Here is a 19008-nt window from a genome sequence, read left to right as displayed (position 1 = left end):
GTACATCAATGGCACTCCGCACTACCAACCAAGCAGATCGTCAAAGGTTTAGACAGGAGGAGCTGCGATAGTGCACTGTAAAGCAGGTGTCAGGGTAAGGGGCTCACAGCAAGCACGGGGCCAATATACATCTCCCAGTATCTTACCGCAGAGATATGGCCACTATCACTTCAAATCTGGCCCAGTACTAGGGCTCAGACTCCCCTAAGTTCCCCGGGGGAGGCCCTGCATGCCAGTCTATGCCGGTCTGGCCCAGGAGCCCACAGCGTCCACCACCGGCCTCTGCCTTTGGTCCGATTTAACCGCCGAGGCACTCACCACAGCCGAGTCAATCATGGGGTCTGGGCCCGAGGTCCATACGGCCCCCGCGGCGTGACAGGCCGCCGAGTGCAGGCGGATGTAGCCAGGCGCGGCCGCTCGCTCCCAGGTCTCGGCCACACAGCAACCGCCGCGCAGCTCAGGGCAGCGGCTCCCACCACCCCTCCGCAGTCGCCACTCACCGGAGCAATCTGAGGAGTCCAGACAGGAGTTACCTGGCGCGGCCGGGTCCAGGATAGGGGGCACCCACTTCGCCCGGACAAGGCGCCAAACAGCAGTCCCAGACCCCACACAAGCAGCCGCAGCAGAGAGGCCCGCAGTCCGGAGATCAGTCCACGTCGAGGCCCAGAGGTGTGCGGCAAATGGACTGGACCCCACACCACGACCCGATCTGGTCTCCCGGGACTTGGCCACTCCAACCCAGGTCTGCAATCCCGCTGCAGCAGGTGTGGATTCTGGCGATCGAGCGTGCGCCGGAGAGGCAGGCAGCATATTTCACAGTTACCAGGCAGTCGTGCCGCTGGGCCACCGCCACCAAATCTCAACAGGGCAGCCCCAGAAAGTCCCCAACCGCTGCAGCGTGGTGTCTCCAGGCATCAGCATATGCCGAAACAGGAGGATGTACACATAAACGGTAGGATAAACGATGGATTAATGGCAGGCTGTGGGAGCCTAGCTAGAGCGCGTTCGCCATGTTGGACGGCCAAGCCACACCTCCTTTCTTTGCCTTTTTAGCATTTATTTGACGCTTCTATATAAATACAATTCCAAATCAAGACAATTTGCTATTTCTGTCTTGTTTGCTTGAAAATACAGGAAGATGGCAGACGCAGGCCCAGATTCCTGAATGTCTCGGAACACAGAGCAGCAGACAAAAATGCTGCGCTGCATTGCGTGACAGGTAGGGAGTGGGAGAGTGCCATAGTCACAGAGATATGGTACTCTACTCCCATCTCCCTACGCCAGCAGCCGCTGTTCGTACAGGTAACAGCTGTGGGGCCGGGTGTGGGGGGGATTTTGAGGGATGATGCAGAGGGGAAATTAATTTTTATTTCATTTTCCCTCTGCATCGTCCCTCGAAATCCCCCTCCCCGGCCCCACCGCTGTTACCTGCACGGACCCCGGCATGCGCCAGCTCTGATTTCATCTGCTGTGGTCAGGGACACACCTTAGCGCTATAGTGCAAGGGTGCGTGTTTGAGTCTACCATAGGCTTTGTACAGGAAGCATACCCTTCCTCTACAAAATACTATGGCTAGACAAGCTTGAAACCTTTTCCTACTTTGTATGTGTGCTGTACAGTACAACACGCATGCAAATGCAAAATAGGAAATACATTTATTTTCTTATTTATGCCCGTTGTCAGTGGAGTTAATTTTTGGTGGTAAACCCTGTCTACTAATGTTAGTAGATATGGTTTAGTGTAAAAAAAACATGGATGGTTGCATGGGAACGTCCATGTACCACCCATGTAATCGCCTTCCCAGCGATAAGTAACACATGTGCCTTTTGGGTACTTTCCGGCACAAAACAAGTTTTGCACTGGAGAGGGAATCAGGAAAAATACATTTGGTGCCAGTTAGCATCATTTTTGTGAAGCTAACCCAGTGCAAAATTTTTGAGACTCTCCCCACAGTCTTTTAACCAGCGTTAATAGGCATGCATTGTCTCGCTTCAAAACAATTGTGATGAGTAAAGCATACATCTTACACAAGCAGTGCTTTAAATGGGCCGGTACTGTCCCGTACAGGGTACCTGCACTTTTTTATTTTAAGCGGGAACATACCAGCACTTCGCAAGAGAAATGATATACTTTTAATAGGAGAGTACTGGCACTTCTCAGAAACAAGCAGGTACTCTGTTACAGGGTACCTGCACTTCTTTTTTTCCATTTCAAGCCCTGTACACAAATATAACTCCCACTGTGAGGTCTTTGTCCTGGATGTTGTGATTCATCTACGACCCCTATCGCCTCCTTTGAGGACACCCCAGAAGCAAGTTAAGCTGAATGTGTCTGTAGGAGAAAAGTCAATGTTTGTTCAACGCTCTCTTCTCCAGCTGTACTTCGGCCCGCTTTCCCTGGGACAGACACCTGCACAGCTGCTGGCCGGCTTCAGAACACCGGGGGGAGGGAGGGGGGCTGAAGCCCTTTCGGTCCAATGGGCGTTGCCGCCTGCTCTCTGCACCTCGCAGGTCCTCCTCGTTTGCCTGTACGTGGTGCGCGTGTAGATGTGCTTCCAGGAAAGCCTCATTTGAATAGTCCCACCCAATTTGTATGATTTTTCCCTGGACCCGCCTTCCGTCCTCTGATTCGTTGTCTTATCGGTCGGTCTGGATTCCAAGGCCGCGCCCCTCTAAAAAGCCGGCGTTTACACTTGAAGCGGGTCATAGTCCGGCTGATGCCCGAGTAGAAGAGATCCGGGATTCTTCTGGACGCTAGAGGGAGATCCTAGAGAGATCCGGGATTGTCTAGGGCTTCAACGCGAGCTCCCAGAGCACCGGATCCCCGGCAGAGTGGCACCGAGAAAGTTTCCGGAACTCCACACTGCTGCAGAGCCCCCTTCAGTCTCCGCACACCCCCTCTTCTTTACCGTAGCCTCTCAACTCTTGGCGATATTTTAGTCTCATTCCTTTATTGTCCACTTTCGATTTAATTGCCTTTCTGCTCGCATTTTTCTTCTTTGAGTTTGTGACAGCGCCCCTTCAGCCGCATAGTTGCCCATCCGCTCAATTCATTGATACTTTAGTGCTCGTATCCTCTTTTCCACTTGGTCAGATTGTCACTTTAGCCCCTTGTATTGCCCTTCCCTCTGGAATCCCACTGTCTTTGTAACTTCCCCTTATTCCCACTGTATTGTAATTGTATACCCCATCTGGTTCCAATATTGCCCCATTAACTTCTTTGTTTGCCCCCTTGTCTTCTGGGGTTGCTTCCAGTGTCTTGGAACAGCACCTGCTCTTCTCACCCTAAAGCTCCCTTTTTGCACCTATCACCATCCTGCTCTTGGCCCAGTATTAGTTTCTAGAAGACCGACTTTGCAGCCACCAATCCTGAGCAATGGCAGGGCAGGTGGAGCAGCTGCCCCGGCTCTGCTGCTTGGAGAAGGGCCCTGATGGCTATGGATTCCACCTGCATGGGCAGAAAGACCGTCAGGGGCAGTTTATTCGGCTGGTGGAAACTGGCTCTTCCGCAAGCCAAGCTGGCCTGCGCCCAAATGACCGCCTGGTAGAGGTAAATGGCCACAATGTGGAGGCTGAGAGTCACCTGCAGGTGGTGGAGCGCATTCGGGCAGCAGCTGGCACCCTGAGGCTACTTGTGGTGGACCCTGACACTGATGAGCGACTGAAGACCCTGGGGCTTTCATGCGGCGAGAACCTGGTCCATGGGTTGCCGGGGGAGCAGGCCTCCAAGCCCTCCGATACAGAGGAGAAGGAGGAACGACAGGCAAGCGAGCAAAGCAAGAAGGAACAGGTAATTGGATGTGGCTACAGCAAAGGAGGAGAGAATGGGAATAAACAAGTGAGGGGAAGATGGAACAAAATTAGTACGGATAGATGGGGCAATCCATTGCTGGGGTTGAACTTGTGGGTGGAGCAGGCAGAAAAGGGGGTAAAACAAAGAACCATGGCTAGAATCAGTAAGAGGGTGCTAGTATATGTGGAGATGGGGAAGCATCTAGAAAAGTGGTCCAGAAACAGGACAGCGGGTCAAAGCTTTGGGAGTAGGCCAGGACCAAGGCCAACAATGCAGAGTCACAGGTAGTAGGTCAGACCCTGGTGTAGAGGAATACAACCAGGTAATAATTGCTCTGCCAGCCAGTGCCCTGGTGCAGCCTGACACATTTTGAACGGTGAGATGTAATATTAAAAGCAGACAATCTTCTGAATAGTGCACAGAAGAGTGTGAGAGGCAGAGCCTGGAGCATATATATTTGTGATGGTTTAGCGAAAAAGGACCAGAAAGAGGACAGATGATAAGAGATGAAGTCCAAAGAATAGACATGAAGATTGGCTGAGCCTGGGCAGGATCATCTCCTGGAACATGGAAACTATGATCATCCTTTGCTGGTCGCTAGAATTCTCGACTGGAGCAAGTGAATAGAAGAAAGGAGAAGCAGGTTGGTGCCTAAAGCTTGGAAACCTAATGAGGGGTGGAGACCAGAGATATAAGATAGGGCAAAGGATTGAAAGCTAGGGTGGAACGAAGCTTGACAAAGAGAAAAGGGGTGGAATGGGTACTGAGGAACTGAAATCGAGCAGGGTGGAGCTTGCAGAGTAACCTTGAGAGAGAAGAGCCTGAAATGTAGCTCTAGAAGGGCAGGAGACCAGACAACAGAAACAGGAGACAGCAAAGTCAAGATAACCTAAATATAGGTTTGACATTCTGATAACTTTACCTACCTACATCAAGGAATGACTTGGGGGCATATTATCAAGCCAGGCGATAAAATTATGGCCGCTTTAGCGGTAGAAAACTGCCGCTAAAACGGCGATAATGGGCTTGATAATATGCTCTCTGGAATTCCAATTGAAGCCCATGTTAGATGTGAAGGACATCTAACCTGAGCTTCAATAGGAATTCCATAGAGCATATTATCAAGCCCATTATCGCCGTTTTAGCGGCAGTTTTCTGCCGCTAAAGCGGCGATAATTTTATCGCCTGTCTTGATAATATGCCCCTAAGTTTGTGTGTTTGATGGTGGAAGGTTTTGAGTCATCGCTGTAAGTTAGCAGATGAAGATCTGTGTTGTGTTGAAGGGCGGATTATGCTTCTATCTACAGGGCGGTGTCAGCCTGCCACTAATCAGGCACAGGTCAGAATTCAGCCCTGCTGTCTGATACAACACATTAACTTAGGATCCTAGTGCCCCCTTTGGGGTTCACACTTTTTGCTCTGGACCCATTGTGGCTATCGTTTGAACCACTGTTTTTCCTAAACATATGCTCACCCCAGGTTCACATATCGGGGTACCCTTGTTCTCCCATTCTACCTACTGCTGTCTGATACAACACATTGTCAGCATGTAGTGATGGCCGTGCCACTGGAATTATGTGAATCTGTGGCCGCTGCTTTATTCAGTGCTGACATACATCTAGTAATAAGAAAATGGCACAGTTGCTCAACAGTTAGGTCACATGGTCATGCAGTGGTGCACATTGGAGAAGGTCTTATATGCAGAAGGTGGTCTTGTCTGTTGGACAGTGAGTATTAGAAAAATGCCCATCAAGAGTGCATTCATAGGAATATAGAGATAAGTTTAGAACAACTCTACCTTTTATTTTACATTAGGCTTCACAGCATCACCACCCACTGCCACCACATATTGGACACTGGGTTGCAGGAACATGACCACATCATCCATCGAATGGCGCCCATTATGCAAGTTGGGATATAGTTATAACAAACCATTACATGTTAAACATCATTGATTAAAAAAATAACAGGGTACTTCGCCCTGCGAAAACTATGGATGTAGAAACATGATACCACCCGTAGGGCAAGGTGGTGTAGGAACACTGCAACCCATCAGACATGAGATAATAGGAGGACAGCACCATTTGACATCTGATACAAGGGGGTGGAAACAGGCCAGTGCCACCCCTTAGACATGGGCTGATAAGAGCACAGAACACCCACAGTTTACATGTGGATTGAGGGTCATTGTATAGCAACTCCAAAAAAAAGCAGTCTTTTGTGGGCCTTTGTCATTGTATGATTCTTAGAAGGTACATACATATTTTAATTCAATTGCTGTGATACTGTAGGGAAGCCACATTTTGAAAGTTTTGGAAGAGAAGAGCTGCCACCCATCGAAGAAGATGAGTTATAGAACTACAACATTTTCTCTTGAACACAGATCTAGGAACCTGGCCCACCACTGCATAGGCAACATAGGTATAGGAACCCAGCATCACACCCCAGTTAACACAGTGTAGAGGAGCCTGGTTCTGCCATTCTACGGCCAACAATATGCAGGGCACCAGGTGATAGTATCGGAGTGTCACTGCTAAGAGGACAAGGGGCTATAGGAAGATGACCCCACTATCCAATGCACATGGGGACTGCTATATTTGTTCGTTTTATAGCAACTCCAAACCCATGAGGGCAGTGTGACACTCATAATCCTAACAACTGTGGGAGTAGTGCATGTCTGTACTTGGCAAAAAGATTATGGAAATATTTGTACTCAGGAAGTGATGCAATTCGATTAGAAGAAAAAGAATCCATATTTTGTGGGAAGGAACTGAAACGTGGAGATGCGTGAATTCCTCTTTCTTGGGCATTGCCAGCCACTGGTTATTTGGTCTGTTTAATTTCTCCAACATGGGGTTGTTGTTTAGGTTGGTTGTTTAGATGGTTTTCTCCTGGTGGCTCGTGAAAGGGGAAAGAGCGAGTTCTTGGAGTGGCAGAAGGGCTATTGAATGTGGTAGGTTTGTAGATGATGCAGCAGAGTTTCATTTTCATGTGCCCTCTGAAGAGCTAGCCATTGAATTGATCATAGTAGGGTTGATGTACGTAGTCTTATTTCCTCACTTTAAGGACATACTTCAGTATGAAACACTGCATTCAGTGGGAGGAAACGTTGATTTTGGTAAATCGCAGTGTAAGGCGTTTTCTTCAGAAAAGTACCAACGCTTGTACTGCTGAATTACAGCGAGGCAGTGGATTAGGAAGAGTACATTCAGATATTGAAATGCTTGCAGCAAGCAGAGGAGATGATCAGAAGGTAACAAATTCTAATCCCAGCAAGGCACACTCAGGCTTCTTCCTTTGGGGTCGATAAATTATGTGTCATAAATTGGATCTTAGCACTATTAGTTATTTAGAGCATTTACAAATGAGTGGTATGAACCGCTATTTAAAAACAGATAGTTATTATCAAAGATCCGTGTTTGATTTCTCTTAAGAGGTGCAATTGATAATGTGCAAATCTGGATAATTGGTAGGCATGGATTTGAAATATCACAGGACATCGAATGCAACCCATAGGTTTTAGGGTGGATACGCAGGGAAAGTGAGGCACCTGCTCTGAGTGAGAAGCTTGTAACATTTGAATGTTAATTCAATGTTATTGTGGATCGAAGTGCGGGAATGCTGTTCATTGGGGTTACGTTTGAGAAACCATGCAACATGACAAGGATTCAAATGAGATTGTGGAACATAGGAACATGTTTCCACCTCCCAGCAGATATAGAGTTCTCGAAACAAGGCACTGCTGCTTATCAGATGCCGGTGTATTGGAATGTGGTACCCCACACCGCAGGTTTATTTTGCCCCATGACACCCGCCATCAGACACAAGAATAGTAACATGGTACCACTGTTCACCAGAGAGGTATGCAGGAGGAACATGTCAATGTCATGCATACTACTAAATGAAGTATCGGAAAAAAGCATACTTGTCCAAAGAGGTGTAGGAACATGGCTCTGCTGCCAATAAACAGTACACTACCACCCATGCAACACATTAGCATAGGAGCATGGTCCCACTCTGTACGTTGGATATAAAGAAATGCCCCTAAGGCACATCAAAAATGGAAATAACAAGACTTCTTACCAAGTTTGTTGAGAACACACACAGGCTCTCTAATCTGTGGCTGCCACCAAACAATTTTTTCATGTCCTCCTCACCAGTTGGACACATATCGTCTTCCAGCAGGAATCTTGATCCAAGGGAAGTGGGCCACAGCAGGTGTTACTGAATAATTTTTGTGACTTGCCTGGAAACACTAGGAGTAGCATGCCTTACATTCTCCCCATTCCGAGTATACACAAGGGGCCATATTACATAAAGTTTGCGTGCCCCCAGGGCACTTTGATATTACAGAAGGGGATGCTTTGCGGCCCCTTCTGTAATACAAATAGCGCTGATGCACACAAAGTGCCAGCACTATCTTCAAGTGGGCGTTCTCTCATTTGCATGGTGGCGTGCCCCATGCAAATTAGGGTATCCCTTTGCCTCCATACCCATGCTGTATTACGACGCAGGCGCAGAGGCAAAGAAGCCCTCAAGCGGCGCACTGAGAGTGCGCCATCTTACAGGTGGTGCATTGTAAGTGCGCCCCCTGATGGCAGCCCTCTGAAGGGGGGAAATGGAGTCCCATGGAACTCCCAGACATCCCTTTGCAGGCGGGTGCAGTCACTAACTGCACCCGCCTCCAAGGGGATCTCTTATCCCCTTCAAAGGTGCAGGCGGGTTGCCACCTACACTGTGAAAACACGAAGCATCTGTAAAGCAGCCTCTCCATTTTTCACCTGAATGTGCTGCTCCTGGGGCAGCGTGAGTTCGTGGCTGCCCTGGGGGCAGTGCATTCATGATAATAGGGTGCATTTTCACTGTTTGTGTTTGGCACAAACAATGAAAATGCGCAAATCGCCATAACACGGCTCCAGGAGTTTATGACCAGGGTGGAGCTCACACACAATTCATGAAGGCTTGGACTGCCCAATAACTTGCAAGCAACTCTTTATCAATTACCGAGTAATAAAGATTGGTTTCTCTTGGTACACAGGAAGCAAAACTCACAGCCACCACCCCTCATTTCTTTTCTGAGTCAGCACAGCACCAAGGCCATACTTCCTCGCATCAACCATAATGATACAGGACAAACTGGGGTCAAAGGGATTAAGAAAATTGGCATTGATCATCTGTGCTGCGGCATCAAACTTTGATTGTGGCTGGTCATCCCAGCAGAGCTGTATGCTTTTTGTTCGAATATGTGACAAATACATCGTTGTTATAGCATTGTCGAGTATAAACAGCGAAGAAAACAAATGTCCTGCTGTTTTAAAAAATATATATTGCCGAATTTAATATTTTAATTTGTGCACTGAAACTGTGGATACTACTTAAGCGCACATCTCATTGTGCTCCACCAACCGAAATTTGGGGTGTTTCAGTGCCCTTTGCGGGTTTGAGCACTTGATCAAGTGTTGGATTAACCATAGTTGACAACTTCTGTTGAGTATTACTATAACTACATAAACAGATGATTTGATCTCTAACCAACTGCTCAGTGAAATTCTCAAGCTGACACCTTGTAACTAACCTGCGTAGTGCAGTAATATAAGAAAACACCCTTACCCTTGTTAACAAACACTTTAAAAAAACTTCAGGTGGAGACTGGCTAGGCTGGGCTGAACATCAACTCATTTACTGCTGAGGTTTGGTATAAGTGGGTGGGGGATGTGTTTGTTCCAGAGCTGCCTGTCCATTGCTTTCAGCTTACTCCCACTGTGTGTTTTTAGTTTCACCCTTTTGATGCAGGAGCAGTGTATTGGCTGGACCTACAAGTTCTGCGAGTGAAATAGCGGGGAACCAGTCTCTGATGGCACACAGGCCTTTTTCTCTTCAAGACGACCTACAGCAAAGAATCATATATTTAATTATTTGCTCTCTTCAGAGCCAATTGAGGTCTTTATTAACAGATTTTGTATGGTTGTCTTTCCCATGGTTAAATCAAAGTTTGGTTGCATTTTGCAACCCTATAGCTTTGCATTCTCAAAGATGTCTGTCATTGTGCAAGGATTAATGTACTTGTTACATACATCAAAACACTTATCCAGCTGTAGGTGTAAGAGGATCCTCCTGGGCAGCTTTACCCGATAGTTGGTTCCAATAGCCACCACATTGTGTAGGGAGAAGTGGCAATTTAGAGGGTTCCTTGATGCTTCACTTATAAAGTTGTTTGGGGGGGCTGCCTTGATGGTGGTCCAAGTGAATGGAAGTCGGGTCTTCATCGAGCTCTAACCAAAAGGATCTCCATCTTGGAAATATGTTGGTAGAGAAACCGCTTCTTTGTCCAAAAAGATATTGTGGTACTGACTGACATTAAAATTTGATTTTCCTCACCATTCCCAGATTCAGATGTATCTAGGGGTCATTCATGTCTATTTGGAAGTGAAGTTGGTGGGGTTTGATGACCTGAGCCCAGGGCTGCTGGCATCCATCGAACATCACAGGGATCAAGTAGATTCTTATGGTGCTCCCCATGCCACCTTTGAAATGCTGGGCTTTCCTGTTTTGTTTGGGATTTGTTGGATCGGTCAGGCATAGCAAGAGGTCTTTTATCCCTTTGAAGACCTATCCGAAGAATCCCATTCCACTGTTCACATTTGCATATAGGAAAAGCTTAAGGGACGCAAAGTGGTTTAGGAATAAGGCATCATCATCCATTGGGTATTAGAAATAGGAACATACTATGACCACCTGTCGTATATGAACGACAACTTCACATTCTGAATATTCCTTAAACCCTGTAGGTAGTGAAGTGTCTCCGAAGATGCCACTTCCAAACATCGAATACAGGTTCAGGGACTACAGCCTACATGCCAACACTCCATTCCAAGATGCTTGGAGGTGCAGGAGCGTAGCTCTAGAGCCTATTGATACAAGTGTTTGAAATACTGCTCCCTGTCCACTGAACACCAGTTTAGGAGCCCTGTTCTGCTGCCTTTCAGAAACAGCACATCAGATAGAGGGGTTACGGAGTGTTGGATAACTACCAACTAAGCACAGTGGTATAGGAACATGGCATCACTGTTGTGAGAAATTGGGTTGTTGGTTGAAGGAGGTGTGAGCCCTTCTCAAGCACAAGCCACATTCATTGTCAGAGTGAACCACGAAATTCACTAAATTAACCTGTGCTTAGCCCTCTGGTAGCTTGGCACAGAAGCAGTCAGGCTTAACTTGGAGGCAATGTGCAAAGTATTTATGCAGAACACAAACAGCAAACACAATACAAGAAAAATCCCACACCAAATTAGAAAAAATAGGGTAAATTTGAATAAACTATTTGACACCAAAATGACAAAAATCAAATCAGTAGACCTGGAGATATGCAATTTCAAAGATTTAGGTACGCTCCTAGAAGCAGAAATTGCCACCTGTAGTCATCTGGGTGTGCTAGACCAGGGGAAAATCACAAGTTCAGGCCGAGCACAATGGAGTGTGGGCCAGATACATGGACCAGGTTAGTCCTGCTGAAAAAGTTACCTCTCAAAGTCCATCGCAAGAGCCCAGTTCGCAGTGGAGGAGGCAGCGATGAGCAGGGAGAGTGCCGCAGACAGTCATCGCTGTAGTGTGAAGGTCCTGTCATATGTCGCAGACGATCGCTGCTGTAGCTTCGCATTGGTGGTCTCCAGGGGCTGTCGATGCTGTAGCACGAAGTGCAGATCTCATGTTGCCGGTCGTCGCGGTAGCCTGAAGAGTCTGGTTTACCAAAGGTTTGCATTGCTGGTCGGCATAGGTGGCAAGATATCGGCATGAGCTGGCAAGTTTGTAGTCGCAAAGAGCCCTAAACTTCAGTGTTTGTCCTTGTGTCCAGAGGAGTCCACTCAGATACCAACCAAGGGCTGAGAAGGCACCACTTGGGGATTAGAGACTCATTCTTGCAGAGACCAGTAGTGCTTAGGCACGTCTTGTGCAGGTCCAGGCTGCAATGGTAGGCCTGAGTCCTGTTTAAAAAGGCTACTTAAGTCGGTGGTACAGGCCCTCTAATAGCTTTTAGTTTACTTTCCGCGGGCACACGTTGTACTACTTTACCAGATACTTACAAGTAAATTAAATGTGACAAATGGGTGTAAGCCAATTTTTACCATGTTTAGAGGAGTGAGCGCAAACACTTTAGCAGTGGGTAGCAGAGGTAAAGTGCACAGAGTTCTAAGACCAACAAAAACACATTTGGAAAAACATTTAGGGGGAAAACCACACCAAGGATATCAGCATAAAGGAGCATGACTCCAGTGCCAATTTAACATGGAGACCAGAAGAACATGCCACTGGTGCCCATAGTCCAGAAAGTTGGTGTCCTAGGCGCCACTGCCTGTCAGGCATGTTTCCTGCACACAGAACCGGTTTGGCACCAGAAACTGAATTGCAACCATCCCAACACTCCAAATTGGGATACCAATGCCAGCATCCTTCACACAGGAAACTGATATTTCACAGGCACTGTTGAAGGGTTTACTCAAAAGGTCCAAGATAGTCAGCATCCATCAAGGAGAGGTTCAGCATATGTAGTGCAAGCTGCATTCACACAGGATCTGAAGGGAGCAGGAATACACACCTCACTCAGTGAAGGAACTGACACAGCGCAGACTTCAGCAGACCTAGCTTTCATCCAAAATGACAGTAAGCGGTGCAGCCTGCAGAGTGCAAGCTTCACTCACTGAAGGAACTGACAGCGCAGACCGCAACAGATCAAGCTTCACTCCACATTGCAATAATGCACAACAGAAAGATGAAGCACGGCAGCAGTAGTGCAAGCTTCATTTAGGTGCTGCACAGGTAGAGCACAGGCAACAGAAGGGTGCTCTTTGCTCCACAGTCCTGGTGCAGTGTAAGCACCACCAGTGACAGCGTTCCTCACGTGCACAAACCAGACACCCCTTGGCAAGCAGGAGCGCAAGCGTGCCCTTCTCACGCAGAACTGCTGCCCATGGACGGGCATTGCAAGCTTCGCTTACACACACTAAAGAAGTGCAGCGTGCGCGGCGGTAGCGCGGATTTCCTTGACACACGCCCACCGCTGAAGCACACACAACAGGCAGATCAGTCTGGTATGTGCACAACTGAAGGCAGTAAAAGAACAGGAAAGAGGAAGCTGGCCAAGAATAGAAGAAAGGAACACGGATTTCCAACTGCCTTCTGCTTGATTAAAAATGTCTCATTAAGAGGATGGTGGGGGCTGGGACGCACAGGGAACGCCCAGCCGAGGCCTGCGGTACCGAGAGTGCATGATTTTGTCTCGAGCACTGTCACTCCTGCAGAGGGTGGCCAGCCAGCTAATAGGAATGAATACGATGTCTCTATCCTGTATGTTTTGGCGGTTTATTTTGTTTGATTTTTTTTTGACTTTGAAACGTAATATATTTTTTTAATATAGTTATTGATTTTATTTGTATCCGCATTACAAATCTCTTTATGATTGTGTACTTACTAATATTTATCGTAGCTATACATGCCACTAGTTAGTTCCTGTTTTGTATTTTCCCTTAATTGTAAAATCTTATTGTATACGTGTGAACATAGAATACAAACAGTATAATTTAAAAGTTATTAATTTATCGCCCACATGCCTTAAACTTTTGTATTTCTTCCGTATTATTATTACAAAGCGATTTTAGGGTCGCAAAGATCAAATTTGAGCTTTGGCGACCACAACATGGTTTTCTTAAATGTACAAAACCCCAAATTACGATTCGGTAAAATGTTACCTAATTAAAATGTAGGCATCCCATTGAAATACCCACTCCTTAACTTATGCATTAATGTTTGGCAACCGAAATCTGGTCACAAAACATTAATATGTTACGACCAATTCGAAATTGGTTGTAATCATTTGCAAACTGGAAAGGACACCATTCCCTTTATGAATATAAACAAAAACATTTGTTAAGAGCAGGTAGTGTCTTGAATCACTGCCTGCTCCTAAAAAATGTTTGTAAAATTACTCAATTGTTTTTTAAATGTATATACCACTTTTTTTTTAGGAAAACGGACTGCATTAAAAACAAATATTGCTTTATTTAAAAGAAATCACAGGCATGGTGGTCTGCTGACCTCAGTCGTATACCTGTGACTAACCAATCGTAGTGGGTCTCCATTTGCGACCTACCTTATGCATATTAATGTGGTAGATCGAATTGCAACCCACTACTAATCAATATTTTGTGAACCAACCTACCAACGAAATGCATTTGGTAGAAGTCAGTGTGCAAATTGAGCCCACTTTTACCAAATCCATTTTAGTAGATTCCCAAGAAATTGCATATCGTTAATGGATGCAATTTATGATTTTGTATTAGGAGTTTTGGTACAACAGGCCCCAAGTGTATTACCGTGGCTATCCAGGATCTCTTTATTGCTAAATACCCATTTCTCGTGGGATTTCTCCTGCCTCCCCCTCTGTTCTTGTTACTAATTGAATAAATAGCCTCCTTTTACTGACCGAAATCAGTGAAGGCTGCGCATATCTCCACCGAGAGATAAATGCCTGCCTGTCTGACTCCTGCTCTCCTCCACTCGCAAGGTGGCTCCCACTGCGTTGGCCCATTTTCCTGCCGCTTGTTTCCATCTGTCATGTGGCAGGCTATCCAGTGAGAGCCAGTGCATTGTGATGTCTTGGTGGGCAACTCCCAAAGCCAAGTCTACATATGCATTACCTGCTCTTTTTGGCTTCTGTCCAGTATATAACCTCAACAGGAAGATCTCTATTTTAGAAATCCCTTCGATTCATGTCCTCTCCAGCTCGCTCATGACCGCCAGCCAGAAGCTGGTTGTACCCAAGAACCCCCCAAACCATATGAGTGAAATCGGCGTCCTCAGGGTCGCACGGGGGACATCTCAGGTTATCAGTATGCATCATAACTTTCAATTTGTGTGGTGTTGGGTAACTCCAATGCTTTAAATGGGCTGGTACTGTCAAGTACCAAGTCCCAGCACTTTTTTATTTTGAGAGGGTGAGTACCTGCACTTCTCAAGAGAGACGTGATACTTTTACTTGGGAAATAAGCAGGTACTTTGGTACAGGTTACCTGCACTTCTATTTTTCCATTTTAAGCACTGGGTAACTCTGATGGACATAGTTAAATTATTATACTTGAAGCAGATATTCCTGGATATAGTGTGTATATGCACCTGTTTCTTATCCCATTCCTTTGAACTTAATTGCTTTTCTAGTATACACTCCCAACTGTTTCACTTTAAGTGCTATACATGTTGGGACTGATTTTAAACAAGTTGCAGTGTCTCTCAAGGGTTCTGCTGTCCCACTATTTGTGTCAGCGCAGTCAAAACCACTTGTGGAAAAGGCTACTTTAACGCAACAGTGGCACATCACAAACTTTATCCAATGCCCTAAGCCTTATAGACTAAAATATGCCTTACTAAACATTGCCACTTACTCTAATTTCATTCCTCCCCACCCCTGATTAATCAACCCAACAAACCTCCCCAACTCAACTGTGAATAAACTCACCTTTACCTCCCCCATGAACTCCTGTTACCTTAAAAATGCATACCTTGAACTTTCTACCTATGATCAAATGCCAACTTTGTCATTTACCCCCTACTTCGAACTGCTTTGCCCCCCAACTTGTAATTAAACTGTTTTGAGCCTAAACCTCCATCAGTATTGTCACAAGCACCTGTCCGGCAGTGACAAACCATATTATTACAGCTTCGCCCTATGCACCTGACTCAACCAGCAAAAACCCTTCCTACGCCTACCCAGCCCTCTCCATGCAAACCTAGGGTGGAAGGACGGGCCAAAAATGACCTGCCTACCTCCAAGCACTGGGCGATCTCTCCTTAAAAGGGTGGCTAACTGTCCCCTGCCCTTTAACCTTATTAAAATCCCATCGCTCATAATCCTGACCAACTGGAACTCGTGGTCCCCCAGATTGCACCAGCTTGCCCAAACAGTCCCAAAGATCCCATTTTCAACATTTATTTGAAGTCTGCACACTGTTTTTGCTCCAGCATTATGCAGTTGTTCATGTCGGTGCTCATGACACCCAGCTTTCCTTTCCTAGGCCGTTTGGCTCATGAAGCTAAAAACCCTAATGGAGGCCATCATGAAATAAGTGGGCAGCAATAGACTGGCGATCGATGCCAGAGCGCGTGCTTGTTGGATCGGTGTAGCGTGTTGACGAACCGGTCCATCTTATTACCGAATTCATGTTCGGGATATAGCTGCCAGTTTGTCGTCACAGAAAAGAATGGTGCGAGCCTTGCTCGAGCAAATGTGAGTACTCAAGTCGGGTTGTGCCCAGAACAAGCTATTGGGACTGCCTCTTACGTCACGAAGGACTGAATCCCAAGTGACCAATACACTGGTGATCAACCTGTGCTGCCCTGGCAGGTGTCTGACCGCAGGGGCTGCTTCAAAACTATATTGACTCTTTGCAGCATCACTTTTATACATTTTAATGCAGATTTTCGGTGTGCTAGTATTCACTTTTCAGGGTCTTTCTGTCCTCCTTTTCCTGACATGCGACTAACACAACTTTAGCTCTGCCATCCGGCCCGGACTGGAAGGCCAGGCACCGGGCAATCCCCCGGAGGCTGGAAGGGCAAGTGCCGGTTTTGAAACAGGGGGCTGGTTTTGTTACTGGGGGTGATTTCTTTATTTTAGCAAAATCGGCCCACGACTCACACATGCTGAAGTCTACACTACTTTTTTTTTTTTCTTTTTAGAATATTAACATCACCCTGCCCTAGGGCCGGTGCAAAAAATTTGACTGCCCTGGTGGTTGGTCTGCCTGGTCCCCGTGGCCCCTGCCTTCACTGTCACCATGGCACACATTTGTATACCATTTAATGCGTATACTCTGTGCACCAAGCATAAGCTTTAAATAATATGCTGGCCTGCCTTCCTTGCCTCGCCGTTATCTTGGCACGTATTTACATATTATGTAATGCTTATGCTTCGTGCAGCATGGAGCATAAGCTTCAAATCGTATGCAAATGCATGCCTGGACTCCCAAGTTGTTCCTCTGCGATATGCAGAAGCTCCTCCCTCCCACCTCCCTCTGTACCCTCTTTCCCAACATCCCCTGCTGCGCCTCGCCGAGAACGGCCTTAAGTACCAGTCACACCTGGGAGAGTCGGAGGAAGAGAAGAGGGTGTGTAAACCCTTGACTGGCCACCCCTTGCCTTGCACGCGTGCCCTGGACTGGGTGCTTGTGTGTGACATTGCCATGGTTTATGGCCTGCGTGCTTCTGTGTCATTACCAGGCTATTCTGGCCTGATGGCTTGTGTGACATTTCCACGGTTTATGGCCTGAGTGCTTATGTCAGGTCATCATTTACTATTTGCTATGCTTTGAAAGTTAATACAGTTAAATATGTAATGAAAAATGTGTTGCGAAATGCAGCATTTTGGTCTTTCTTTTTACAACATTTTTTTGGGGGGGAGAACCCCCCCCCCAAACTTTCCTAGCAGCGAGCTGCACACTATACAGGGGCTGTCTGACAAACTTTGCCAGGACTGCTTTGGGTTCCTAGTCCAGCCTTGCCTGCCCTGTTTCTAAACACCATATATGTAACATGATCGGTCTGTTTCCTCCCCCATCCCCATCTGTCTATACTGGCACCATGGAATGACGTACGATGTCCCATATCTGCAGGATAAACATTCCATGGGCGGTGCATTGGTCTTGAGATGCCTGCGCTCTTACAACAACGTAAATGGTTTGATGCCGGGTACCACCTCCCACGAGCATTCCATCCTCCAGGCACTGTGCCACAAGTTATGTCGAGGTGCAGAGTCAGCTTAAACTTTTAGCCTATGAAGGAACTTTTATAATCTCCTTTACCTTGTCTCCCCCTACGATGTACACATAGTGTTTCCTACCACAGTATACTCCCCACTCTCTTCTGACTTTACATGCATATTACTTGATGCTTCCCTTTTTAGCGTTTTTTTTTCTAATTAATTTACCTTGCCTTCTTGTGCACAGCACTATGACAACAGTACACAGACTGGGCCACTCGACAGAAACTTGCATTAAGCAATGGGTTGCTTATAAGAGGTGCTCTAGTCCTTGTAAAGCCGTACAGTTGGTGTATATTATCAGAGCCCCAAAGCTTTATTTGGGCAGACCTAAAATGTGTTTAAATCACGATTCCCACCCTACATGATTTGCAGCACTCTACTTTTGCAGTTATTCACACAGCAGCACGGGATAAGGTGTAGTGTGGCTTCTACGTCATCACCCACTGACAAACTAAAATATAATTCTTGTTTCAATGTTAAACTGGACAGGGAGAGTGAAGAGGTGAATTAAGTAACAAGTTTAAAGGTGTCTGAGAGCAGAAAGAATTCAGACACATGTGGCCCTATTACGAGGGAGCCACTAAATTCCAGAATGTGCGGCAGCTCCTAATATCACGCATACTGCAATTGTACGTTTTGTGGTAAACGTTGCACTCGTCCAATTTTCCCAAAGTAAATTTTGGCAGGTCGATCCTGCCAAAGTTTTCCAAGGGGATTGGGCTCAGGAATTGATGGAACAAAACCTTAAACCTGCAGATGTTTATTGGGGGGAAAAACCTTTAATATTGACCAAAACATGCGGATTTTGATGCGGTCTAAACCAAAATCTGGATGTTATTTCTCCAAAGTTTGCAATCCTGTGGTTTTTATTGCACCCGATCAATTCCAACTGAGTAGAGGTGGATTTTATCCGGTGCAATAATTCTCACACCATTTACCTTGTAATGAAGGCCGTAAATGGGGTCAATGGTAAGGAGGGTCTTCCTGAATAGGTCCCACACTGCAAGTTCAGGGCTAAATTCCACCCTCTGTGCAAGCAGTAGTTTGCACAAGGATCAGCATTCCTAATTGTGTGGTCATTATCACATCTTCACAGATTACCTGTGGTAGATTTAGGCTGCTCAAACCTTCCGAAGTGTATTTGGACGGATGTAGGGGTAAGAGGTGAGTTAGGCAAAAAAGGCTATACATATGGAATTCAGAGTGTTGATAAACAAGTCTTCATGTTATGCCTTGCCTCAATTTTATGTTGGGAGACCTGCAATAGGATGTATTTACCACACCCAGGAAATGCCACAGCCAGTATTTAACAATGTAAATATCCCACACTGTTCTGCACATTTTGTAATGAGGACGTAGGGCGGCAATAGGGTTGCTCAGCTTGTGGTAGGAAAGTGAATGGCTTAGGG

At 46.3% G+C, this 19008-nt stretch overlaps 1 protein-coding gene across 1 annotated transcript in view; it reads left to right on the top strand.

Annotated features, from left to right (window-relative positions):
- The first annotated feature begins 2633 nt into the window (after nt 1–2633).
- The window catches only part of NHERF1 (NHERF family PDZ scaffold protein 1), a 151928-nt gene continuing 135553 nt past the window's right edge, over nt 2634–19008 (top strand). Inside the window, exon 1 of the mRNA XM_085617093.1 lies at nt 2634–3789. Coding sequence (XP_085473219.1) covers nt 3376–3789 — 414 coding nt within the window. The 5' untranslated portion in view covers nt 2634–3375. The remainder of the gene's footprint in view (nt 3790–19008) is intronic.

Source organism: Triturus cristatus, chromosome 7, assembly GCF_964204655.1.
Source record: "Triturus cristatus chromosome 7, aTriCri1.1, whole genome shotgun sequence".
Taxonomy (NCBI): Eukaryota; Metazoa; Chordata; class Amphibia; order Caudata; family Salamandridae; genus Triturus; species Triturus cristatus.
The sequence above is the reverse complement of the archived record's forward strand: the minus strand, read 5'-3'. Positions and strand labels throughout refer to the sequence as shown.